Here is a 27,780-nt window from a genome sequence, read left to right as displayed (position 1 = left end):
TTGCCAAGTTCTGCCAGAATACTATTACGAATTTTGGAAACAGCTCTACAGTGCCGAAGTGAACAGAACTTTTGACACTGTCATTAGTGGGAAAAGAATCAAATTCTCTCTAATGTATGCAAACTCGAAATGACGTGATCTGCTAAGCCCATGAACAGAATCACTTGTGCCAAGCAGTTTCTCAAGGCTGGTTCCAACAAAGATTTCTGTAGTGCCTATGAACCATGAAGAAGTCACATTGGGCTATCAGATTGCTGAATGCATGAAAATTTTTCAGGAAATAACATCCTGTTTAACAGGAAAACTTAATGAAAGCAGGAAAAGATATTGACTCTCATTCAATTAAAAAAAAAAGGATTGTCCAGCCAAAATAATACTTTTTGAAAAGCACTGCTCAAAAAATATTACTTTCAGCTGGCTACAGGTCAACACAAGAAATATTGGTTTTATTATGGAAGTTCATTTTTCTTTGTCCATAGAAAAACAAGAAAACTGAAAATATAATAGCAAGCTCTTGAAAACTTAACTAACTCTGGAAAAATTATCTTTTCCAAGATACCTCCATTTATCTGCATGCATATATTCCAAAGTGTATTTATAATCTATGCTTACCTTTACACAAACAAATAATACACATGACCTGCATTAATAACTTAATTAGTAATTTATGAATGATCATGAAACTCTCTTTTTCATAAATAATACATACATCTACCTTCTTAGTATTATTTTTCAGTACATCTACAGTCTTTGAAAAGTGTCTAAAATTCTCAGATATAGATGAAACCAATATCCTAATCTAGAAGTCCTGTGAAATATTTATTTTAATGAACATAACACAATGAGTTGTGCAGCACATTATGTAGAAATAATTACAGTGTTTTTAGCTCTGACAGTATTTTAATTTGCCTCTTGCACAAGAAGAGATAATCTAACATGTGAAATAGAAAATTAATATCAAGTGTACTATCCATCACTCCTGTGCACTTTTAATGAGCTTTATTTATTTGAATTGAAGAAGCAATGCCAGAATTACATAACGAAACATTGTGGATAGATTTTGAACTGAAATGAACTGGAAGAAACAACACTAGTGAATTGCTTAGTGCAGAAAAATACCTACACTTCCCTATCAATCAAACCAAACCTTGAAAGAGAAAGATACTGAAATAAATGTTACAAAGAAAGAATTTTACATTTTCACTTGCTGCATTTTTTTTTATATTTGTCTCATTAAATATAGCTGAGTCTTTTCCTATTTTACACTTGTATCTTAGTTTTATGTCAACAATGTTTGTGTCTATTATTCAGAAGATTTAGTTTCCGCAGTGGGTAAAATAGGTGACATGCAGTATACTGACATAAACTCCACCAATTGAAACATTACCCTTACAATGTTTCTCTTACCTGCACCCCATCTGATGCAGGGATATAACTTGCTCTTTTAAATGTGTCTGTAACATTTCTGAGAATTTCCACAGAAATTAGAAGGTCCCCTGCATAAAAATTTTTCCTCTGTGTTAAATCCAGTAGAGTCTTGGTTACTTGAGACATGCCATCACCAGCCAACATCCTCTGTCCCTTGGCGAGGTGCTCTTTAATCTGTACCAGAAGAACAAAATGAATATCAGAATCTACTTTACTGAGGAAAAGGTATGATACATTCTAAACACAGCCAAAAATATTTAATATTAAAGCTATTGTAATATTAAATATTAAAGCCATTATAACAAAGTTCATCCTGTTAAAGAGAAGACAAAATAGTAGACTATGACAACAGAATTATTATGTTTATCAGAGAACCATGGATTTTGTACTGAAAGATTCTGAAGTTGTTGTGTTTCACCCATTTGCTTCTCTTTGGACACCAATAATTTCTCAACATCCATGTTCTCAAAGGAGCTCCATGGGCTGGACTGCAGCTTTAATCTACTGCCATGATGTAGCAAGGAACTAGTCTTCCTCAGAGGAACAGCTGTACAACCACTGTTGCCACTCATTAAACAACTAAGAGCTCTGAAAGGGGTAAATGCTAAAGCAGTCCTTGTTATAATCTAGTTTACTATAGGAAAGCATACCCTTCATCTCTGCCAGCCCAGCTTGGCTAGTTAATACAAGAGTGATGGTTTAGGTGGAAGCTGATTATGGTGCTCTCTTCTGTAGTACTAACAACACAAAGGTGCTAACTTGGAACAATCTTGTTTGTTTTTTCAAGAAATACAAATTAATTTACGAATTGCTCCTGTGTATCAGCCAAGAGAGCATACTTTAGCAGTAGCTCTCCCAGCAGATCTGTACAGGGGTAGTGATAAAGGTAATCCAAAACGCAAATGCTGGTAGAAGAATCCTCCTGATAAGAAGCTGAACTTGTGGATCTGATTAATTCTTAAAGCTGACTCAGCATCCCAGGAAGATTCATAGTGTATCACAATGATGTCACAAGGCCAGCCAAGGCAAAAGAGTGCATGGTTTAAACAACCTATTTTAAAATATGCATATGAATTTATGTATACAAACACAAGTTCTTCCAAATTGAAGCTAAATTAAAGAAAAGATAAATGATCTGAGACAGACCTCACTCTAAACAGGAGGGATGAAGAGAAAATTCTGAGCAACTGGCAACCAAAACGCTGACACCATCTCTGTAAATGTATCTTCAATTGCTTTTTAACCTGGCCTTATTACTGACATATAGAGGGAAGGTTGACTAATGTAACATAATGTGATGGTGAAGTGGAAGGAAGAGTGTAAAGATACTTTTTGTCACTTCCAGATCTCCCCAGCCACTTTGTGTGGATATGCGGGGCTTCATCAAAACAAACAAACAAACAAACAAATAAAAGGATAGACTATATAGTAAATATAGTACAGAGATTAAAAGGGTTCAAAATAAACTTCATGAAAGCAATTTAAAAAACGCAATCATCCTCTGACATACATGGTCTAAATAGTTTTTCTTCATGCTGTTGGATCATATTTTGATTACATCAACCAGTCTTGAGATAAACTAGATATATGTAACACAGCTGGGGCTGGGCAAAGTGGCTGCTTCAAGTTATGCTTATGGCCTTAAGTCATCTTTATAGCAGCTGGGGATTGTTATGGACCACAACAGGCTTGCCCAAACCCTAGAAATACTTAAGACTTGGGAGAACATCTGCCCGCTGCAGCATGGACAGGGAATGAATCTACTCTGTACCATGAGTCCAGAGGTACAAGCATAATTGTACAATCAAATATTATCAACAAAAATTTCGGTAAGGAGAACTGAGGCAGTTCATCAGGTTTTTTTAACAAATATTTCAGCAGGAATACCTTCCTCAGTCTTCAGAATACTGTAATAAGTAATTAGGCAAGAAGCTTGCTTGCAGAAATAATTTTGTGCAGTTTCTATTCATTTTAGAAGGAGGCTTTGAAAGTAATCATGTAGGAAAACAATAGTGGAGAAAAAGGTGTGAGAATGGAAGAAAATTCATTTGAGTAAATTCAGGGATCTGATATTGTATACATAACATTATGAACTACCTTCTTGGGGACAAGCGAAAGCAAACAAGAGCTTGATTTGTGATTTTGCCCGTGAAATGTTACCATTTGCCTCATCTGCTCATATGCTGTGTCTGGGTAGCAAATTAAAAGATCATCAGTTAGCACAGTAACACAACATAGCAGAACTTTTGCTGGAACTCGCCCAGCTGTTCATTGACCCCAGAGCGTATTTCCAGATTTTGAGGATTAACAATGTTCAGCGTGTCTTTAGTCAAGCCCAAAAGACATACAACATAAAAGACAGTCCGTGAAGCTGAAGTCCCAAATCTACCATCTGCCTCAGGATGTACTGTGGGAAAGGCATCACACAACTTGAAGGCAGAGCTTAAGAGAGAACAAAGAGGTTCTTTAATTCCAATAACAACAGCAAAGTGATCAGTCCTCATAAAAAATCTACTGTGCTCTTATGCTTGTATAAAACACTGGTAGGAAACCTGTCAAACTATTTAGCATGTTATTTTATATTGCATTATTTTGCTTCCTTTTGCTCCATCTGTATGTTCACTCTCCCATTTGTTTTTCCATGCTCCTGCTAGACTTTAGACTCACATTTTAAAGATGGCAGGGGCTAATTTGTTGTTGGTTTTGGACCATGCATAGCATACAGAAGTCTTGGTTTCAGCTGCTTTTGGAATGCAAATAATAAATTAAAATGATCCTAGTTTTGACTGGTTTTTAGCAAGTAAAGCTCTGTTTTCAGTGAAAAATGTTACAAATCTCTAGCAGTAGAAGTAGGAGCTGTAGTATACCCTTTAGTGCTTTCAGCAAGACATTTTGATGGCTTTTGGACACAGTGATAAAAAAGGTCTAGCAAGTGCCCACAATGCCACAGGACTAAATTATTACACCTACTTCAGAAGTAGCCAGGGCTGTGGTGCAGGTGGTTTAAAGTACCTCAGAATTATTGGCTCTTGAAATTACAGCTCAATTTGGAACTGTTTTTAAAAAATTGGCATACCCAGAAAGCTCAACTTGCCAGCACAAGCACTCTTCCTCCCTCGGGCCACACCACTCGTACAGATCATGGTGGGCACCTTTTCTTCACCCTCTCAAGCTCCAACCCAGGAGTTCCTTTCCCTGATCCTTAGCTACCCCTCCAGGCCCACACTGTCTTGAATTAGACTAGCAGCATACCCTTAGAAGTAGCATAATAAAAGAAAAGGTTGCAATGTGTTTAGGTAAAGAAAGTGGGTGAAAATTAGAGTTAATTAGTAGAAAGTTTTGACTACAGACCAGCAAGCAACGTGCAGGGCAGGGTAAGAATTAGCAGCCTCTTTATTATCAGTTTATGACATAATGCATTTTCTTGTTTTAAGACAGTCTACAGTTCCTAAACAAACACAACTTCAAAATCTCAGGCCATTCACTCAGTTGATGTAAACTAGTGCAACACTATTAAAGCCATGAAGATGACCAGATTAGTATGAGCTGAAGGTAGTATATTACTTGCACAGCTACCACAAGAATATTTCAGTGTGAAAATACAGAATATTCTCATCAGTAGTTAGCATAATGTCTTTCTCGCCATACTGCTTATTTTCTATGCTATGGTCACTGTGATATTATGCACTGTCCAAGAAAGCTATTTTGGTCACCACTGTAGGTCCTTGTAGTTCTCTGTGAAGGTCATTTTTTAGTGGTCTTACAGGCAGGCTCATTAAAAATAAAGTTTATGAGCCGAGAGATAGTGAAATGAAGCAGCTGTTAAAGTGATACTTCAGTTGTCAGCCCAGCCTCTAGCCGCCTGCACTATATATGGCTGCATACTTGAAAAATTACTGAAATGTTTAACTGGACTTTGACTCAGGGTCCAACTGCCTTTGTCCCTTGATTTATCAGAAAGTATGATATAATAAAAATGCCTCTTTACAAAGTCAGAGCTCCTAGGCTTCCAGAATTGGAGTACAAATTTATTACTGCATAATAATTACTGCAAACTTAACAGCTGGAAGTGGTTTGAAAGGACAGAAAACAATGAACCCTCAAGAAACCTATAAAAGATTGAAAAGAATGATTAATTTGAAGAGTAACTACACCATCATCCTTTTTTTCATTATTTTTTAAGATGATGTTGGATTCATGGCTAGGTATTACTAATGATGTCATTAATAGATTTTATGGTAGTGGGGACTATAAGAACCCCAATTAGGAAGCCTTAGATAGAAGTGAGGAAAGATAGTTTGAAATAAAAATATATCCTGAAATTGCTCATAATCTGCAAACCACTTTGCTTTGTACCTCCACAACCCAACACTAATATTTTTAAAAATATTTTTCATAATGCTCTTAAGATGCAGAACAGGAAGGAATATTCACATCACCTGCAATAGCCACTTGAATTACACAACTGTATTAGAAACCTAAAAGCTTTTGAGAGTGTTTGTTCCTCTAGAGAACAACCCAGAGCACCTGAAATCTTATCTTGGATGCTCTGAATCACATTAACTGACCTCTGTGGCTTCTAAACTTGAGGCTGGAATTGATAGTACCCCCTCAATAAATATTAATTTTGCATTAAACTTACTTTTTATAGTTACAAGTATTGAGGTCCAGAAAAGTTGGAACCGAAATGCTGAAATCTGTCTGCTTAAAGTTAGGCACATAAATTAAAAAGGCAGAAAATATATTTTTGGCAGCTGAAATATTCCCATAGGTATAATCCTGCACTGAACTGAACTCATGCAGCATGCTGATGTTTAAATGATAATGTGATGTCATTGTGAGAAAGCTCTTCCTTTCAGATTTGAGAAAAACTTCATTACAGGGTGTTTTTTCTGATTATTGACAGACAGTCCTTTAACTATTTTAGCACGGAATCTAGAAGTTTCATTTATTTTCCCGTGATATAATTAATTATTTACAATTTATTTGTTTATTTTCAAGCTGTTTCAGTGTTCAAGAATATTATTTCATCCACCTTTAAAAAAAACCAGAGTAGAGTCTAAAGATACAGCTATGCATCTTCAGGTATGCATCTGAGTGTTTATAACCTAATGTCATATAAGAGTTTTTTTCCTTTTCTATACATTCAACATTTTATGAAGGAGATTGCTAAAGCAATACAAAATAATTTTCCACTTTGTCATCATTTAAATTAGTTAGTAGTCTCAATCTGAAATTAGTTAGTAGTCTCAATCTAGATCATGATAACATACTAATAAACAGTTTCTGCAGAGAGGAAGGAAATCATATATTCCCTTTGTTTATAATAGAAAAGGGAAAAGGTAATTGGTATACATTGTGTCAAGGAAGATTAAGGATATATATTAAGGAAAACTTTTAAGCTGTAAAGGAAATGTTGTACCATAGTTTACCTGAAGAGACTATGCAGTCTTCCGTATTGGAGGCCTTAATAACCGTCAAGGAAAACAAAATGCTGGAATAATGCAAGTATAGCTGATTTTGATGGGACAGAAGTTAGGGTTGGATGACTTCATGAATTTCCTTTCAGTTCTAAAATTCTGTAACAGGCCCCTGCAAATATTCTGAAACCCAAACAAAAGCCTCCTATAATTTACCCCAACCAGAAACGTCAAAGTCTGAGTGCCCTGAAACTGAACTTTTACCTTCTTGCATTTATCCACTGTCATGGTGCGCAATCTGCTGCACCAAGTTTCTGCAGATACTGTGCCTCAATCTGCCTCTGTGCATTCAGCTGAAATCACTGCAACCTTGTGCTAAATTTACAGTGATGAAAATATACAAACAGTCATCCAGCTGTCATATACTTCTAAATTTTCTTTGGCAAAATACTCCTCAAAACAGTGATTTGTTTTTAGAGAAAAGGAGCCAGCTTAGTCACACAGAATCCTGTGCTGTTCTAGACATTCATCTCAGGTGAACTGAATCTCTGCACAGACACCAGAGAAATTGTATGTGCTCTTCTATATGTGATGAGGTATCTGTGGAAGTCTAACATGTTTTTAGAAGAAGAATGTGAACAGTCCAGAGGGATTCTTAGTTCTTTCTGTACCCTCTTTCTCTACCCTCTTTCACAAGAACACTTCTATTATTTTGCTCAAGAGATTTTTTTTGCCACTTTAACCCATACCATAATTCTTTTTTTTTATCACCATCATCAATATTGTCACTTATTCTAGTCCTTGAGATATAAACATCAAACAGGTTGTCCTGGTTTCTGCTGGGATAGAGTTAATTTTCTTTATAGTAGCCGGTATAGTGCTGTGTTTTGTATTTAGGATGAGAATAATGTTGATAACACACTGATGTTTTAGCTGTTGCTGAGCAGTGCTTACACTAAATCAAGGACTTTTTCAGCTTCTCATACTGCCTTGCCAGCGAGGACGTTGGAGGTGCACAAGAAGCTGGGAGGGGGCACAGCCAGGACAGCTGACCCCAACTGGCCAGAGGGCTATTCCACACCATATGACGTCATGCTCAGCATAGAAACCAGGGGGACTTGGCCGGGGGGGCGTGGCCACTGCTCAGGAACTGTCTGGGTGTCAGTCAGCGGGTGGTGAGCAATTGCATTGTGCATCACTTGTTTTGTGTATTCTTTTAGCATTGTTATTATTTTCCCTTCTTTTTCTGTCCTATTAAATTGTCTTTATCTCAACCCACGAGCTTTACCTATTTCCAGTTCTCTCCCCCATCCCACTGCGAGGGGGAGTGAGTGAACAGCTGTGTGGTGTTTAGCTGCCTGCTGGGTTAAACCACAACACAGGTGACAGAGAAAGTCATTATAACGTTTCAGTATTTTGATTTCAGCATGAATTCAACAAAATATCTTAATAGATATTTTGAAGAGATAAGACTGCTCTTCAGTAGAGTAACAAATGGCTCTAGGGATGAGAAATGAATAATCATTAAACAGATCACTTATTTTGTTGTTGTTTGGTTTTTTCTTTCTTCTTATACTTATCACTGGTTTTGTTGACCAGGATTTGCGTTATTATTTTATTAAGTACTGCTATTAAATGCTCCAATTATCTGTGATTAAATCCTGCTTACGTTGACATGCTGTGTGAGAGATTTGTTGTTGTTATTGTTGTTTCTTTTTTTAACCAGAGGGCATGTCTTCAAGATTTGTGTTATCTATGTATAATGCAACATGACAAGAGCAAGAGTTGAGAGAAAAAAGAGAATGAAGACTCTGAGAGGGTTGTTTTCATTCTATGACAGACATAACAGTGCTTGAGGTAAAGTCTCCTGGCTCTCCATACTGACTGAATGGCTGAGGCACATACGACGAATGAGTTGTCTTTCTTTTTTTATAGTACATGGTCATCCTGGTAAGTATGTGTCCCTAAAACATAAAGCTCTGATTAACTGCTTCAATTTATATGTGTATTTGATTTTAACCAATTTCTATATTTATTTGATTTTATGTTTCTATATAGTCATTCCAATGACACTCAATTCTGTTTGCAGGACAAACCAAAATGGTTTATTCAAGGAAATTAGCATTATTGGGGAGCCCTAATTTCTGCATGGGGGTACTGCATTAAGTAGTAGGCAAGAGAAGAATCCTTTGTGCCTCACATACTTACAAATCTCAGCTTAAACACAGTGAGGGAATGCAGCAAATGAAATAGTGGACAAAAAAGCAGGGGAATGACTGTAAGTGTAAGATGCTGTGACCACTTCTTTGCCACTAGCTGCCTAGCCAAATTCCTGCAGTCATTCTGCAGCTGTGTTGGAGTGAAGGTTCCTGCAGTTCTGGTAGACTTTAAGGGAAAATTAGATGAATTCTTTCTTTATTGAGTTCCTAAATGGCCTTCATCTCTTGTTTTCCCTCTGGCCATGCCCTAGTGGAGTTCGCCTGTTGGCTGCAGTGTTGGTTGGTTTGGAATATCAATGTGATCGGGGAACACTCAGCTGCTTACTGCTGCAGCAGACACAGCAGCAGCAGAAACCACAGGAGCACATTTCATTTAACACACAGATTACTCTTTGGTAAACCAGACGTGGAAAGATGATTACAGATGCTGAGATGATAGTCGGGACTTTTCTTTGAATTTAACAGGTGGGATTGGTTGGCTATTAAAAAGCAGATATTCAAAAGCAGAAAGGAAGAAAAGCAACTTATCAAGTTGAATTAAGTTCTGATGTGCTTATGCAGAATAGCAGGTAAATGTTTTCTCCCACTGTATAGCATCTCTAAGATTGTGGTGCATGTGTATGTTGGTGAGGTCAAGCACTATAATTTGATGAATGGATAAGGTACTACAGTACCTTTAAACACGTTTCACTCTCCTGATCTTAAGCTGCTCATTTCTGGTGCCTATTGTAATACAGACAGTTATGAAAAAAGCAGCCTTTCACTTGGGTTGGAGCAGTTGGTTTCTAGCCTACGTATTTCTTGAGTGACTGAAGTATTGGGTTATTTCCTCTCTTTGGCAAAGTGCATATTTGTTTACAGAGGGTGAAGCAGATCTGTTAGGAGACTGAGAAAGCCATACTAACTTTATAACATGGTGTTAAAAGCACTCAAAAACTCAATATATCAGTCCATGCAATGAGTTTGGCAGGGCAGAGCAGGCAGAGCTTTCTCACAACCAAATGAGTGCCCTCACCATCAAGGAGACAGCAACACTGAAGTCATTAGCTTTTTTCCGATGTTTTAATCTTCTCTCATGCAGAATAGGAAAATGTTAGTGAGGCAGGGGAAAACTGTTGCCTGCCACAATCTCTTGATCAGTTGCTTTCTGATGAGAGAAAACAGTTTGCCATCCTCCTGTCAAGATACAGAGGTGACAAAACAGCTGATGCCTGCAGATTCTGGGCTTACAAGGGAGGCAAGGCAAGGAAAGATCATTTACTGATATAACTCCCTGGCCTATCAAAGGCTGTGAAGGTGAAGAGCTGGCATATACCTATATAAGGAGAGACTGAGGCAGAACAAAAATGTTGTTATTGAGGCCTGTACATTCAAATCTACAAAACTAAGCATGACTGCTTTGCTCTGCAGCTATATAAAAAGAAATGAAGCACTAAACTAGGAAAAAAGGAGCAGTAAATGTTTTAGGAGGAAACCTTTCATTCCCCAGAGTACAGCCGTCATTTCAGTGAGGAGTACATGGACAGGCTGATATGCTGCCCTTGTAATATAATTTGGAAAAACAAAATCATCTCTAATGAGCTGCAGCTGAGCAAATCATTATTCACCTCAGAGTTCTTTTTATCAAATTATATTTTAGCCAAGCACTTGCAAAATTGTGAATAACGCTGCTGTGGAAAAAGGGGAAACAAAATTATAGTATGAACTAGAAGCAGCAGAAATGCATTTTTATGGCTATATTATCAGTTTGATATGCAAAGATTCACCTGCATAAGTTCCTATACTCCTTCATAAGTGCTAATATCTTGACACCAGTGTGATATTTCATATGCAGATTTTTCCTTCTTAACTCTCAGGAGTTAAGAGGTTTTTTTGGTTTTCCAACTTCCTCTTTCTAATAGAAAAGCAGCCCAGTTTGCACAAATGCATGTTTGATTTAGGTGTTATATCACTCAAATTGCACAAATTAGTACCTTATTTTTATCGAAGCAACTAAATGTAGAATTTCATCATCCGGGTTTGAAAACTGTGCTACATAGGTTTAGAAAATGGGCTGTATTAGTAGAGATTTTCTGATAATATTGGAGATGACCTTCAGAAACAAAGTGTCTTGATGACAGGCTTTAGTCTTCCTCATTATTTATGAGTGTAGTACAAATCTCTTCCAAACTGGAGTGTCCAAAAGCCATTTAGAGGAATTCTCACTTTAGGCAAAAGAGCCGTTCCAGTGTGTGGTGAGTCAGTGATATATTACCAATACCTTTTAAGCAGATCCCTCACAAAATTATCTTTTTTTTTCTGATTGAATAAATCCTATCACTTAGAATGCATGCATAACAGAGTAGAACATAGAAATAGCCCTATATATTCAAGTATTTTCTCCATTTACATAAAATCAGTTTCTAATACTCCATGGTAAGATCTTATTCATTAACGGTTTTCATTAAAAACCGTCATACAGGGTCCAGATATTAATTTCATAAAAATCTCATAAGCTATGAAAACTCATTGTTCTTCCATACCAAATTATTTTGATCTCATTTTCATTTTCTGCATTATCTCTGATTCAAGTCTTTTGCGTCTTGGTTTTTGGTTTTTGGTTTTTGGGGGGTTGGGGGAGGGGGTGAGTGGATTCTTTGTTTTGGCTCGGGTTTTTGTTTGGCTCTGTTTGTTTTGTTTTTTTTTCTAATTGAGGTGGCTGTCATCCACAGAATGGATTAAGAATAGATGAAGTCTTTAGCTCTGCCTCTCAGAAGCAGTTGTTCATACAAAGGGTGATGTAGGATATTCCTAACACTGGGGTCTTGCTTCTTAGTCTTCTTGCTTGTAGTATACCAAATTTTATAGGCTTCAAGAAAGTATGAAAATGAAATTAACTCTTATTTGAGGCATTTCAGTGACTCTCTTCTCGGATACCATCTGAGGTAGGCCTATAGGCTCCTAATCACCAATTCTATTCTTGGTCCTGCAGTCACTCACATCCAATCGTAGTACAAACAGTTGAATTTGTTATTCTCAGGAAAGATTTTACCCTGTTTATCCAACTGAATGAAGTTAAAAAAAAAAAAAAGAAAAAATTAAAGCATCAAAGCAGAGCATGACGTTTCTCAGCAGATCCAACCCACCTGAGGTGTGCTGGCTGAAACTTGCAAGAACATGAGAACTGAAAATTGGAAAAAAAAAACCAGTCTTGGAGAACACATTCTCCATTGCATTGCTTTTTACAGTGAAGACTAGATGTCTTCCTATGAGAGATATGCTACTTCAAGAAAAGGTCATGCAGGAAGTCATGCTAATTAATCATGATGGTCCCTTTGTAGACTTAACATCTAGAAAGCAATAAAGACCAAACCAGAAATTACATATCGCCTTATATACTAAACGATTGTTGCAGCAAAAAGAATTCATAGTTTACTAACATACACTTGAAATCCTAGAAATGAAATAAATGTGAAAGACTAAATCTGAAGTTTGGTCTGTACACAGCCCAGTTGGCTGAATTGTGGCAGCCAAAATACATACATGCGGTATGTCTTTTGCTTTAATTTCTTTGTGCCACAAGATTCAGTTTACAATCTCTCATGGCGATGCTAAACCTAACTTGACAGTGTATTCATGCAGTGGAGTTGTGTAATGTCTGATCTACTTATAAAATTTCATGTATGCAGAGTAATACTTTAGAATATTTTGGAGATATCTTTCTTTTATGAAAACATATCTCAGAAGATACTAGTCCAAATTAACCAAGTACTAGTTCAATTTTAGGTAAACTAATTAGGCAGACCATTTTCTGCTTCCAGATCAAAATAAGATAATAAGCAATGAGGAGAATACTTCATAATGTTATACAGTCTAAGTTTGGGTCATTAGATCATCATCTATTCTGCCTTTCTATATATAACAGTCCATTAAGCTACCAACAGATACTCTTTAAAAAGATTAAAATATGCTAGTTAGACCAAAGGAGTTCAGTTTTCAGAAAATGAAACTGCCAAAGGTAGAAAGAGAGAATAGGCTTTAACAAGGTCCACAACTTCTGTTACAGCCGTAATTGATTTGGTAAAATGGTCCAAAAACCCAAAAAATGTCTATCCCACACAGGGGAAAAAACCTCCAAATTCTGAGAATATAATCTGGAATTAGAGAAAGGAGGGAAATTCCTCCCTGTTAACTGAAATCTGGTGATCAGTATGTGACCAAGAAATATCCAGAAGGAACTGAAGAAGGGATATTTCCTGCCACTAGATCTTATTCAACCTTATGACTTCACTTATTCTCCATCCACAATAAAACAGACACTTGGAAGACTCTCTTTGCTGTAATCTCCTCTTTCTCAAGAACACATTTAACAAATTGTGCATCATTGGGCAAAATATTCCTTCTTAGCTGCAAAGATGACTGGTAACAGTCCTGAAACTCCGTGCTTGACTAAGACCATTTTCTTAATGCAAAACTGCAGGTACTGCAAACACAATAGGGCAATACAAGAAATCCAGAACAAAAACTGATATATATAATCTGTGACATTTCTTTTTCTGTTCATCAAGTTATTGCTTGATCCTCTAGGTCATGATTCCAGAAGGCAAAGCATACCTATTTATCACTTTGCATTTTCCACTTACAGTGCTTTAGTAAGAATAAGCCTAATTAGGTTCTTTAAGTATTATTATTAGAGCTAACCAAACAATTTCCAAAGAGTTTATTTCATGGGTTTTGGCATTTTTGTCCCTTAATTTGTTCAGTGAATAATTTTTCATATTAGTCAACCAGCTGTATAAACTGGTCAAACAGTATTTGTTGAATTCATTTGATGACTGATTTGTACCAAATGTTGGATAAATTATTCATGACTAATTGGTTCCATTATTCAAAGAGGTCTAATTATCATCCCTAGTTTTAAAAGGGACCTCTATTCCATAGCGCACAAGGTAAAATAAACTAATGAAAGTACAGACTGTATGTTTGTGGCATAGCTGAAGTGCATCATCCTCTTAACTGCGTTTACTCAAGCTCCTACACATGAATCGTGTAGGGCATTGTGCCCTCGAAAGATGCAAGCTGACTGCCAATCTCCACACCACAAGCCAAACCATTCCCTTTCACTGTTTCGTCATATTCCAGTGTATAGTCTCTTCAGAGGCTCTATAGTTATTATATTTTTACCATGCCAGGGATTTTCTCTGCTCTCATATGGAGAGGTATGAACATTAAGAAGGAACAGTGTCTAGGCACTAATTCAGAAGACCAGAGATAAATTTCATGTTTAATTAGTCTCACTCAGTTCTCCATGAACAAAAAATGGAGATGTAGTAGAGCCTGATCTCAAGCATATGTTGAGGAGATATATTAATTAAAGATTGTGAATTACTCTGAAACTGTTGCAATAGAATATTAAATACAATAGTGATATATGTATCAAAAAGTGGTCCACATATGTGGACAATTCCATTTAACCAATGGAAAATCCTGCTTTCTTCTGAGGTGCCAGTACCCTGCATCTGAAGTGCCAGTACATGCCTATCCTGAGTAGAGGCAGTAATTCTGCCTGGCACATTCTGTAAATGGCTGGAAAAAGAGCTAAATTATTCATGGTGCTGGGGGTTATGAGCAAAGTATATTATCTTTAGCACTACGAGTATATTTTTACCTTTACTGACACTTCACCTTTTGCAAATAGGCTTCCAAATGGATTTTGAGATGAAAAGATAGTGCCATTTTAGCACGATTTACATAGCTACCGTAGTAGTCTCCATACAAGTCTTGAGTCAAGCTGAAGAACATGCAGCACTAGCTGGGTTTCTGCTACTTTAATACTGCTTATTAAGAAATTTGTCCCATGTCACTTCCAGGTAAGTAATAGATAAAATTGTAAAAATACAAGAGGTTTTGTGCATGAGGCAGTGAACCTACTGTAGCTACACATAGTAAGGAAACAGTCTTCAGGGGTCAATCATCTGAGGTTATGTGGTAAAATTCTGTACTATGTATAGCATAGAATTCTGGCTTAATGTGGACATCTGATGAAAACCTGTGTTAACATTTGTAGGAAAAGGTTATCTTTAGGAAGAAAGTAAAAATCATACTGATATTAGAGTGGAAGTCTATGAATTAACTTTTCAGGATTGCTGCCTTGTGTAAATTTGTGTAAACCGATGGACACATGCAGCCCTGAACTTCTCTACTCACAGTCCATGCTGCCCAAATGTAAGGTTTTTTTACTATATAAATAGTAAATACAGGTAAATAAAATAGCCACAGGAATATTGCCTATCCCTGAGGCCAACGAGCACAGACAGCTTGTATCCCTCAAGCTAATCTCTCTTTCCCTCCTCTGTCCCAGAAAACGATGGGTTTATTGCCTGCTGGGAATGGTCTCTCTGCCATGCTATCCTCTAAAAGATGCTAGGCATTGTTTGGGAGACTGCTCACTGGTATGGTCTTAAATCATGTTGGGGAGTATGCTAACAGATAAACAGTGAAACAGTGTAGATGACTGCAAGGGACAGTGTTTGAGCTTGGGCAGTCATCCTGTTTAGTTTATTTACTAGTGTAACTGTAAGCTTCCAGTCCAGAACCTGTGTAGCCAGGTTAGCAGGGTCTGTAGCCAAGGCAGTATTCTCTGGCTCCCTGCATATGAAATGCTTTTCTTTAGAGAGTATTTGCTTGGGCACAGCACCGTGAGAATTCAACTACATGATTTCTGGGATGGTTCTGGATCACATGTGGCTTGTTTGGAGGGCAAAGAGACAGGGACCCATCTGTATTCCTCTAGGCGGGCATGCTTTAATTTATTAACTATTGTATGTATATTATGTATATCAAGTGCTTTAAATCAACTTCAGAAATATCATTTTTTAAGACTATACACCTCCTTTTGTTTTATGTATTTCAGGTAAGAAATGAAAGGGATTCAGCTCAGACTCAGATTTTATGGGAACATTCACAGAACTGAGTGACACCCCCACTACTCCTGGTCCGAGTTGGTAAAATAAGATTATTGGTAAGTTAAGCACACTGAGGCATCTCATAAATGCTTTCATAAGCACACATATTTATTATAGCAACACCGTCTGTCAGCAGCTTCCTTATAAAGCCCTATTTTCAGGGATTTATAGAGCTGACATATGTATCGTGGGGGGACAAGCCTACATTTGCAGGGCGATGACCTTATAGGTCTTTACCTCTATTTTCTCGAATTCCTTAAATATGCTGTGTTGTTCACTTTGAGAAGCAGTAAGATGTAAGACAAGCTGATTTTCTTTGTGAACAGCTCCCAAGTGTAAAAGAAATCCACTTTTCTCCTTTAATTTGTATGCATATAAACTAGACTGAAATTTTGTGTAGCAATAAGATGATGTTTAGATGCTTGTGTAATTTTAAAGAAGCTTTAGCTATTTTTAAATGTTCTTTGGCAAAAGATTATTTCACAGTGTGGTCTAATCGTATTTAATATTTTGAAAAAGGAAATGTAGAAGAATAGATAAATCTGATCAGGGTTAGAAATGCCTTCTTCTGTCCAACAATGACCCCTTCCTGCCAGGCAGACTTGCAGCTCTTCAGAAAGTACCAGTGCCTCACCAAAAGTTATCCAGGTAAGTCAAACCACTGAATAATATGAAAGAGCATTTCCCACTGTCCGAGTTGTTTATGAATGGCTTCTAGCAATAACATAAAAAGAAAAGACTGAATATCACTACAGAATCAGTGGCACGAGGATCAACACTATTAATCAATGTTGATATCAAATGTAAAAATATAAGAGCAGAGGAACAAAACCCTAAAGAGATGGTCTTCTGGTCAGGCAGGTCAACATGAATAAATCCTTTAAAATATTTCAAAATACTTTCAATATTTCAGAAGATTGTAATATTTAAATGCAAAAATAGCAAGTAAAAGATAAGTAATTTGCTTTACTTTGAAATATCTCAATATTTTCAATCACAAAATGTGAATTTTTTTGTTCTGCAATATGATATTATTATTATTCAGAACTGTATATACATTACCTACAGTCATTGCCTTCATTGTGCTATTTACCAAAACACAGATTCTAAGCAAATGAAATACAAATGTATTGCTGTCCATGCCCATAAAGTACGTTTAGACATACTATATGCAGCTGTTGCAAAAGAATAAATTATCAAAAATATAAAATGCACAGCAGTTACAGCCAACTTACTGTTGTTTTTTCCAGTGTGAACACTACAGGGATAGAGCACCATGCAGACAGCTATATAAAATAAGAAAGTTTCTCTGTAGTGGGGAAAATTGCTTTGGCACTTTATTCTGTGTTATTTTAAAAATAATGCTTTGGCTCACCCTGAAACTGAATCCCAGGCCTCAATTAAGTTGGAATCTAATGAAACAGAAATGCAGCTCAAAGGAATTAATCAAAACCTCCTCTAAGTGGCAAGCCAGATTTGAGGAATGACAGCCAGGCTACTACTTTTCAAGCTTCCAAAGATTTTTAAACATGCTACAGAAATGTTGCACTTGGTTGAGAGGCTGGGAAGTTATGAAGCACACAGCTGTATTAGTGCCCCTCTGCTGAATGATTAATGGAGCAGTGGCCTTTGGAAAAGGAGGCAGAGTAATAAGACTGTCAGTAAAATATATCATGCAGGCAAAAACCATTGTCCATGAGAATCTTCAAAGTAGCTCTTCCCACAATAGTATTAAACTGCCTGAATTCTTTGGCTATGGAAATAGAATGTAATCAATATACCTGGCACATACCATGGTAGTATATTTATAATGCAATCTATACAATGTATTACATCTATGGACATAAACATATTTAGGCAGTAGATAAATATATAATGCATATGCTTTGCAAAGAAACTTTTTGTTAAGCATACTGAAAAAAACCCATATTTCTTCATCTAGAGTTACTTTACTTTTTTCAAGACACTGCAATAGCTTTACCCAATAATCATTTCCTATTGTTACATTTCAAGGTGAAGTTCTAACTCTGATAGCAAAAAGAAATATAGTTTCTGACTTCCTAGTGTGCAATTAAAGAATTCAAGGTATTATAAAATTACGCAGCAGGTCACTCTTCCTGTAAATCTCATTTATTCACATCTCATTTTCTAATAAACCAAAATATGTCTTACCTCTGACCCCTATAAAAATTTCACATGAAAAAAGGGAATCTGATTCATTTTTCCATTTCTAGAGTAAGACAAAGAAGCTTCTTTTCCTCAAACACCAGCAATATACAAGATCAGAATAATATACATTAATATAAATTATTCTTTCTTAGGTCTGTTTTCCTCCTGGCATTTCTTATCAGAAATCTGACTTGAGAGTAAATAAGTAAGGTTTTTTTCACACCAATGATTAGTAATGAATAAACAGAGCAAGTACTAAAGCTGGCTTTGCACCTACTGAATGCTGCAAGTGTCTGTACTCATTTGATATGCATCTAGCAAAGCTTGGATGTTCCCAGAAGGCCACTCCATGAACACTGAGAGAGCAGCGTCTGCTAGTGGTGCCTGTAAGTCACAAAGAAGACAGAAAATATTTATATAAGTGAGAGCAAGAGAATGAACCTTATTTAAACTATATTCCATGCTATTTTAAAAGCACACACAGAAACAATTTCATGCAATGATCATCAGTATATAGAGAGTATAAGATTGTGAAACACATTTCAATGTTCACTTGGTGGGTTTTTAGCAATGTTTTCTTAATTAAAAAGATTTTTATGTTTTGCTTCATTTTCATCACTTTGCCTGATAGGTCCTGTCAAATTGATTTCTTCTCAGCTTCTTCTCTCTGGCTATAATGCATATATGTATGTGTATACATATATATACACCACAGACCCATGCATGTATGTACGCTATAAGAGACAGAGTATATGTACATGTATATATATGTATGTATATGTATATGTAAATATGTGGGGTTTATATAGATATATTCACATATATGCATATATACATATGCATACAAGTCTAGTAATGATTATGTCTAGAACACAATGCAAAAGATTTCTCCCCTTTTTTATCATCATGTAATTTCAAATAAATACTGTACCTGTGGCATTGAGAGGACATCGATTAAATGCCATGTCCCCAGCTGGGGTCCTTTTCCACACCATTGACATCAAATAGTCTTCAGGACATATCTCATAAGGTGCTGCCATTTAGAAATGAGAATTTAAATAGAAACATTAATGTAAACCAGATCTTTTACATCAGAAAAGTAAGTCTTCAAACTTGTCCTAATTTTTCCTGAGATGCATATGTTAACATAATTTGGTTTAATTTTAAGAATGAAGTACAAAAATGCAAAACCTGTAATTTTTGTTTAATATCTGTCTTTGTGATGGTATTTATTTCATACAGTTTGTGCCTTTATTCTCTTTGGCAAACAAACACTCTTTAGGTTGTAGCAGCAATGTTAATAGGTTTGAATCTTTTCTTGTTGCTCTATTTTGATCAATAACATTAAGCATCTATCAGAAGATGATGATACTTATGTTATAACTTTATAAGCTGTGATGCTTATCTTACATAAAGTTTGTAAAGATTTTTCTAAAACTTAAACTGTATGTGAAAGAATCAGCTCTGAAACCACAGTTGAAACATTAAATGTGCTAAAGGTATCAAATGGGAGCTGTATATTCTGAAGACCAAAAAGCAGGTTATTTCTTTGAAATGAGTTTCAGTACAAGTTGGTAATTAAGCAAGTATAGTCAATAATGTGGGACTGAGTGGCTATAAAACAAAATGGCCTTTTACTTGTTATTGCAATACCATTTAAAGGGAAAAAATATTTTCACAATTTTGTAGTAACAGAACTGCTTGGGGAAAAAGAAGGTTCTGCAAATGCTTTGTGTTTTATTTTCACATGGTCATGACTTACAGATTCCTTTTGCTCTTTGTATTTTTACTGTAAATTCCTAGTTTATGATTCTTGAGTAAATTAAATTAACACAGCAAACATCTGGCTGAAGTCGTCTCAAAACTTAAGGCACTGACAAATGCTAGTTACTGAAATCTAGTTCATTCCAAGTTCAGCAGAGAAAAGCCATGAGTTGTTTAAAAGTATTATTACATGTATTTCAGGAAAATTGTAACCCCACTGTATTACAGCAAAGCGGTTACAAAACAAGAAAAAGGAAAAGAGAAAGGAAATTCTATCACTATAGCAGATGGGGTGACAAGGCAGAAAGCAATTCAGTGATTCACCCATGGTTGCATGGGAAATCTCTAGCAGAGGCAGGAACAGACTACAGATTTTGCCCATCCCATTACCTAACCCATAAAACTGTGCATCTTGCCTGTTTTGTATTTCTGCTGATGGAAGAGTGAGGTGAGTAAGGGAACTGAGCAGACTTTCTCACAAAGCTGTACCCTCTCTTTGTGGAGGACAAAGAATACCTTGCAGATGGCTCAGTAATACTAATATGAATCACAGCTGGGCAGAAAAATTGCTTGCTAAATTTGCCTCACCATCAGCATTCCTGAATCATAAATCAAGACAGTTGGTGCTGCTAAAAAAGCAAGAGAACCATTAATGGCAAAACCCAAAGAAAGTTGGTTATATTCATAATCTAGAATACTAACACTGCTTCAGACATGCCCAAAAAGGGAATGCATCAGGCCAGTGTTACAATGGGAAAAGCCAGATTTTGATAAAAATGAACCATCTGGTGACATAAGCAAATGCAATTACCATCCTATTATGACCTTATAAACAAAAGAAATGTTCTGATTTGGGGAGTGTAAATTAACGTAATAAGGAGGTAATATTATAAATTACATAAATTTGCTAAAGCTTAGAGTTCTTTGGGAAGTGTATTTGTCATGCAGGTGTGGCCATTTTAAATGTGTTGTGTTCACTAATCAACACTTTAGGTGTTGATTCTCAGAACCGAAACTCTTACTTCCCTCCAAATATTGAATGTGGGTTAAATGTGGGTTTTTTCTGAAAAAAATATATACATGCATATATATGCATACTAATACACACGATATTTTATCTTTTATGTTAGCAAGTCACAGGTAGTATCAAAGATTTCCCATCTATTTGGAAGGGTACTACTTGCCTGCTTTTGCGTCACACTTTTCAGAACTCAAGATTACGTTTTAACTTTAGCATAGTGCCAGAGATAATCTGTGCACCTGTGTGTTGTATTCAAAGTAAAAGACAGTCCCAAGACCCAGAGTTATCAGGGAAGAGGTGTGGGAGCAAGTCAGATCTTGCAAGAGGTATCACTTAGCCCAGGCAAAGAAGTTTTCCTGGTCCCTGGCTGACTCTGTGCCTTTCAATGCATTGTATAAATACCTTGGATCAAGGAATGCTGTGCATAAAAAACAAACCAGTTCTTCTCAAAGCTAAAGTATATCTGGCAGAGCTTACTAATCAGGCATCCACCCACATTAAAGCATCTGTGAGGCTCCAACCCATGTTGCCCATGGAGACATTACAGTCACACTGGAGTGGTATTAAATCTGAGTTAAAAAGCCTTGCTGGCCCTGCTGGCTCTGCTCAGGACCAGTTCAAGTATTTCTGTAACTGTGGCACGATTAATTCATAGCACACCCACAGATAAATGTGAGTTAGCTGTACAAAATCATAGAGAATTGCTAAAATTTAGAAGCAAACAGCAAATACTGAGGTAAGTTTGCTAAAATTGGCAAATAAAAAGCAGATCTCTCTTTCACTGATGATGTGATTCAGCAATATCTTCCCACACAGAGCATGTACTCAAATTTACCATGTTATACCCCTGTCATGATAGGCCTGAATTCACAGAATCACAGAATCGTATAGGTTGGAAAAGACTTTTAAGATCATCGAGTCCAACCGTAAACCTAACACTACCAAGACCACCACTACACCATGTCCCTAAGCACCTCATCCAAACGTCTTTTAAATACCTCCAGGGATGGCGACTCAACCACTTCCCTGGGCAGCCTGTTCCAATGCTTAATTCATCCCACCTAAGCACAAACACTCAACAAAGTCAGTGGTCTAGAAGCACAGTCTTCTTCTGACATTACTGGTGAGAGCACATGCATCTCCAAGAGGCAATCAACCCACCTGGGATCTGAGGAAGCTCTGTACAACACACAGACAAAGCAAGAGACATGCACAACCTCACAGAGTTTACGATCTACCTAGGCAGCTAACAAACATGGGAAAGGGTAATGAAAGGGTGAAGCAAGTTAGCTAACACCACACAGTAGCTCACAAATGAAGCTAGAACTATAGTTCCTCTAGTGAATTCTAATTCAATGCCATGGGCAAAATTATCTTAAACAAAGGCAATAGAAAAAAGCTTTTGAACATCTTGTAGAATAGCGTTGTAATCAGAGACAAAACAAAACCCAAAAGTTTAATTTTGTTATTTAGTTGTTGACAATTATTTGAGTATTCCCCCTTCTCATATTCTATCTTATGTAGCTAGTATTGCCTTTGAAGAAACCTACCTTCAGTAGGAAATCACTAGCTAGTCTTTGGCAGCAGTTGTGCACTGTTATCTTTTTGTTAACAAACAAGGTAGTCTATCATTGTTTTCAGTAATATTTTCGTCAAAACAATTCCTATATTATGTTTTCTACCACTGACAATAGGCTTATGAGAAAAATATTGAGGATCTGTTTTGAGTAAAATCTGGGTAAAGCATAGATATTGGAACATGTATAGAATTATTATAGAATTAACTATTATGTAATTAAGTATTTCTGGAAACCAATACTATATTATTGGAAGCTAAGATATTCTTAAAAATGTCATAAGAACATGATCCTATTTTTATAAAAATAAATTTACAGAAGTTTCTCTCCTGAATGATACTGTACTTTGTTCTCAGTTCTCACATCTCTTAGTTTTTACTGACAGATTTGATGGGACGTACCTTATTTCTCTTACACATTTATATAAAAGTTTCTGATCAGCTTGCCACGTAACTCCTTATCAGTCATGGGTTGCAATTTCTTTTGTTACCTAGCTGTCTCCTTTATTCCAATGGGACAGACCTATTGTTTATTCATCCTGTGTAAGTTTTCCGCAGTGATTCCTGAATGACTTAGGAAATCTAGAAGGTTTTTTCCTTTCTCTGATTTGTTTCCATTTTTCTGAAGTTATCCTTCACAAAAGGATACTTTGAGCGCAGAGTACTAAATCCTTAACACTGCTGACCTACTAGGAAGGAAATCTAACTTTAGACATTTGGGATACAGCAAAGGAGCAATGACTGAAGCCAAACTATCTTCAGATCTTTGTTTTTCATTCCCAGAATATTACACAATGGAAGGAAACAACCACAGTTTTAAAATTTATAATTGTGAATAGAAATAAATCACAAAGAAAGATACTGAACATTTGTCCAGAAACCAAGCTGTTTGAGAAACCAACTTTCAGACAATAGTTCTGAGCCTGCCTTTCTTAGTGCTGCTTATATTCAGCTTCTAGGAGTGTCTGATGTAATTCCGTTCCTGACCAAACCATTTGAAGAGAATCATTGATTATGAAGAAAATTTTGTGTAATGTTCAGATAACACAGAACTCAAACTACAAAAAGTCCAGTCAAGATTTTCAGTCAGTCAAGTGAACAGCTCTGTTTGCAAAGTATCTTATTAACAGTGGCCAGCATAATAGAAAAAGGTTTTATTCTCCTTTTTTTTCCACAGTTTAAAGTCAGCTATAATTTAACTTTCTCTAAGTCTATAGACCTTTGGGTGATACAAACAGGTGCAGCTTCATCCACTTTACAAATACGTTATGCAGATCTACAGAGCTGAGGATCTGGTCTTACACTAATGTTAAAGCAATGCTAATATAAGAAAAAATTAACATTTTAGTCTCTCATGTTTCTCAATGACTTACACAGAAAAAGAAACCACCGAGACAAAAATAGCTTTTCTGAAGTATTTTAGGGCTATGGAAGAAAAGTATACAAATCATGAAATTTGCTTATACTTTGAACGATCATCTCTGTATAGGACTTTCCAATTTTGCTTGGTGTTTATAAAATGTAAATCTGTATATCATTTTATAAAATTTTGGTCACTTATCCACTGTCTACATTTACATCTGAGATGCTTTAGTAAACATCAGTCTAGAAAGAGATAAATTAAATCTGTTGTTCATGTATAATCTTCTGCACAAGTATAGCTTGTTAAAAGGTGCTTTAGGTTATGATTTCTATAAGCAGACTGATTCTAATCTGGAATTAATCAAGTAAATAAATAAATTTACCAAATGGCAAATAAAGCTCTGTGTGTATTTGACTTGTAAATACATCTGTAAAATATTTTATTAACAGCAGGTGGCAACCTTTGAAAATTGGACTGCAGCAGCATGGTTTTACTTTTAAATATACAAATGCAAATTATTTCAAGAATGATTTTATGAGCAGAAGCTGGTTGATCTGAATGTCTGCTTATTGAGAAGATTCACACTAACCTTCTCTTAGTGCTGTGCTTTTATAGAGGAAGTCTGCATTAACTGTGGAAATTATAATTATTTAGGAAACCAATACAAACACTGTTTTGTACTGCTTTTCAAATAATGAAGGTTTTACTAAAATTAAAAAGAGATAATTTGAGAAGTAAGTTAAATTTGGTTAACTTCTCCAGTATAGTATTATAAATTTTATAACTACAAATAGTCCTTTTGTTGTTCTTCAAATGCAATGAGATTCATTGTTCTACTGTACTCCAAACACCTTGAAAACTGTTCTTTGATAGCTGTCAAGGGATAAACATGCTGCCTATGAAAATGTGGGCCTGATAACATAAAATTGACATCTGATATAATTCCCATTTCCTGACCCAAAGCATCCCTGCCATGTAAGTCCTTTCTCTGACTAGCAGAGAACATAGCCATTGAAATGTCCAGAAGTCAAAGATTGCTAGATTGATTTTTGCTGCTTCCTGGCTTGCAGTTCAGAACACATAATCTCCCAAGTGAATGGCTAAGACATCCTACACTGCTTACACCTTATTTTGTTATCTTACACCTATCCAACAATGCATTCTTTTACTTTAGGACAATGTGTCTTTACAGATAAAGATGATCAGATTCACCAGGTGTTCTTGTTTACTCATCACTTTTGAAGAAGCTCAAAAGTGCACTTTTATTAGCTTTCCTTTTTATTAGCTTTCCCCCCTTTCAGTGGGAAAGACTTAAATTTGTTGGGAGGGCAAAGTAAAAAGTGCTGCAAAGAAATGTATTTAAGCATTATATTCAAACAGGAAGGAAGTGCCTTTTTCATTTTACATTACTTTCCTTTTTATAAAATGTTGTTCATGTATTTATTCATTCTATATAGTACAGTAAGGTTCACTTTTCCCCTTATCTTTACTGCACTGAAATTTACCCCAAATGTATTACAAAGACGTCTCTTGTATACTGGATAAAAGGAATTCCATGATTTACAAAATCAGCCCTGATATTCTGAGAAACAGTGCATTCAGAGATGTCATGGTTTAACCCCAGTTGGCAACTAAGCAGCACACAGCCGCTGACTCACCCTCCCCCCCTCCCGGTGCGATCAGGGAGAGAATCAGAAAAGTACAAGTAAGAACACCCTTGGGCTGAGATAAGAACAGTTTAATAACTGAAATGTAATAATAACAACAACAACAACAACAACAACAACAACAATAAATTGTAATGAAAAGGAAAATAATGGGGGGGGGAGAACAAAACCCAGAGAAAAGCAAAAAAAACAAGTGATGCAACTGCTCACCACCCGCTGACCAATGCCCCCCGGCCAACTCCCCCCAGTTTATATACTGAGCATGACGTCATATGGTATGGAATAGCCCTTTGGCCAGTTTGGATCAACTATCCTGGCTGTGCCCCCTCCCAGCTTCTTGTGTACTTGGCAGAGCATGGGAAGCTGAAAAGTCCTTGACTAGTGTAAACACCACTTAGCAACAGCCAAAACATCAGCGTGCCATCAACATTATTCTCATATTAAATCCAAAACACACCACTATATTAGTTACTAGGAAGAAAATTAACTCTATCCCAGCCTAAACCAGGACAAGAGAGAATTTCTGTAGCAAATCATCGCCACTCCAAATAATGTAGGCATACCTAGGCAATGAAATATTTTTCTGATAACTTTCTATACTATGGTATTTTGATTTATTTAAAACATGAAGCATTGCTCATATATCCAATAGGGCTAGTTTACACGTAGCTACATAAACACAACTCTACTGAGAAAAACAGCAGTGACTTGTCTAAAGCAAGGCTAGATATGTCTCTTTATGGCTATTGCTCTAAGGACATTGATCTTGTCTCTCCTAAAGATGACCATTAAAGTAAGCCATACTATAGTGTAGATAATAACAATTATTATATTTGCATCTCACCGGGACACCTCTGTTCACTGCACCTTCTAACTTCCTCTCCAGTTCCTTCACACTGTTGCCCAGTCACGGCAGCACCTTGACAGATCCTTATCCGTCTCTCCCAGCCACCGTCGCAGGATTTGGAACAGCCACTCCAGTGGCCCCACTGGTTCCACTGGCCATTTGCTGTTTGGAAAAATATAGTTACAGTGGCGACATAATGACAGTCATAAAGGAGGATATATAGGTTATTCTTTACTTGGGTAAGAGAAGAAAACCTCCCAGATATGAATAACAGTCACAGAAGTGGTAGATGTAGGTGCATGAAAGATGGGGAAGTCTCTACTTAGCTCCTAAATACAGGATTGTTGTCTAAATGACTTGCATCTCGAGATAAATTGGTGCACATTAACTTACACTTACATTGCAAAACAGACATTGTCCCTTTTGTCTATTTTTTCTATATACTTGTATAGTGCTGTTGTATGGTAATGATACACATTTACAATGTGCATAACTACCCTTTAAAAAACTAAAAAAATATTTTTGCATGCGATATTTTAGGAGCTTGATTTTTACATGCTCTAACAGTGGAAATGAGGCTTAAAAGTAGGTATAAATGTAATTTACCAACCCTGGAAGGCTGCTTTTATACCGCTGGAGGATCATGAAGTAGTTTCAGTGTAAAAGGGAATCAGTTCATACTTGTTTACTTTCTAGGATCACGAGACACTTTATCAAGTTTTTTAGGCCTCAAACGTATCTTTCTAAAACTGTGGAATGTCCTTTAAATGGTGATAAAACTGAAAAGCTGATATGCAGCCCATCATGCAGTCTTTCCGGATGTATTCTTGAGCTTTGTATCTCCAGGTGGCTCATCATATAAAAAGGAGCGAGGCCCCAGGCCTCCCTCTAGAGGTGGCTGCTCTGCCCCTTTGCAGCCCGCTGAGGCCTATGGCGGCCCGGAAGCCTGCCGGTGTACCCCCAGTTCCCGGCTCAGAGCTACCGGCAAGACCGTCCCCTGGGTCTCTCCTGAGCAGGAGAGGTGGAGCTGCAGCTGCCCGCGCCAGTCGGTACTCACCGGTGCACTCAGGGTTATAGCACTCCCGGCTCTCGGCCCAGGGCCCTCTGCACTCGGAGCCGCCGTGGGCCGCTGCTGTGCACTGCCGGCTCCGCTGCTGGGTGCCATTGGAACAGGTCACCGAGCACTGGCTCCACGAGCTCCACTCCTGCCACTGTCCGTCGACTGCCACGGCAGGCACAAAAGAGATGGACACAGCAGAGTTACCACCTAAGCCGGGCAGGGCCTCGCGGCTTCCTTCTAGGTTAGGGGGTTTCAACTTAGGCCTGAATGCAGCCCCTCGGACTGGGCCTAGCCTGAAGACG

At 36.9% G+C, this 27,780-nt stretch overlaps 1 protein-coding gene across 1 annotated transcript in view; it reads right to left on the bottom strand.

Annotated features, from left to right (window-relative positions):
* The window catches only part of ADGRB3 (adhesion G protein-coupled receptor B3), a 464,328-nt gene that overhangs the window by 241,251 nt on the left and 195,297 nt on the right, over window positions 1-27,780 (bottom strand). Inside the window, exons 5-9 of the mRNA XM_072857823.1 lie at window positions 27,476-27,640; window positions 26,416-26,580; window positions 19,112-19,213; window positions 18,458-18,564; window positions 1,408-1,602 (exon numbers count right to left, since the gene is read on the bottom strand). Of these exons, the coding sequence (XP_072713924.1) occupies window positions 1,408-1,602; window positions 18,458-18,564; window positions 19,112-19,213; window positions 26,416-26,580; window positions 27,476-27,640 (734 nt within the window). The remainder of the gene's footprint in view (window positions 1-1,407; window positions 1,603-18,457; window positions 18,565-19,111; window positions 19,214-26,415; window positions 26,581-27,475; window positions 27,641-27,780) is intronic.

The sequence above is a fragment of the Ciconia boyciana genome, chromosome 3, assembly GCF_034638445.1.
Source record: "Ciconia boyciana chromosome 3, ASM3463844v1, whole genome shotgun sequence".
Classification (NCBI taxonomy): Eukaryota; Metazoa; Chordata; class Aves; order Ciconiiformes; family Ciconiidae; genus Ciconia; species Ciconia boyciana.
Note: the sequence above shows the minus strand (reverse complement) of the source record. Positions and strands in the feature narration are given on the sequence as shown.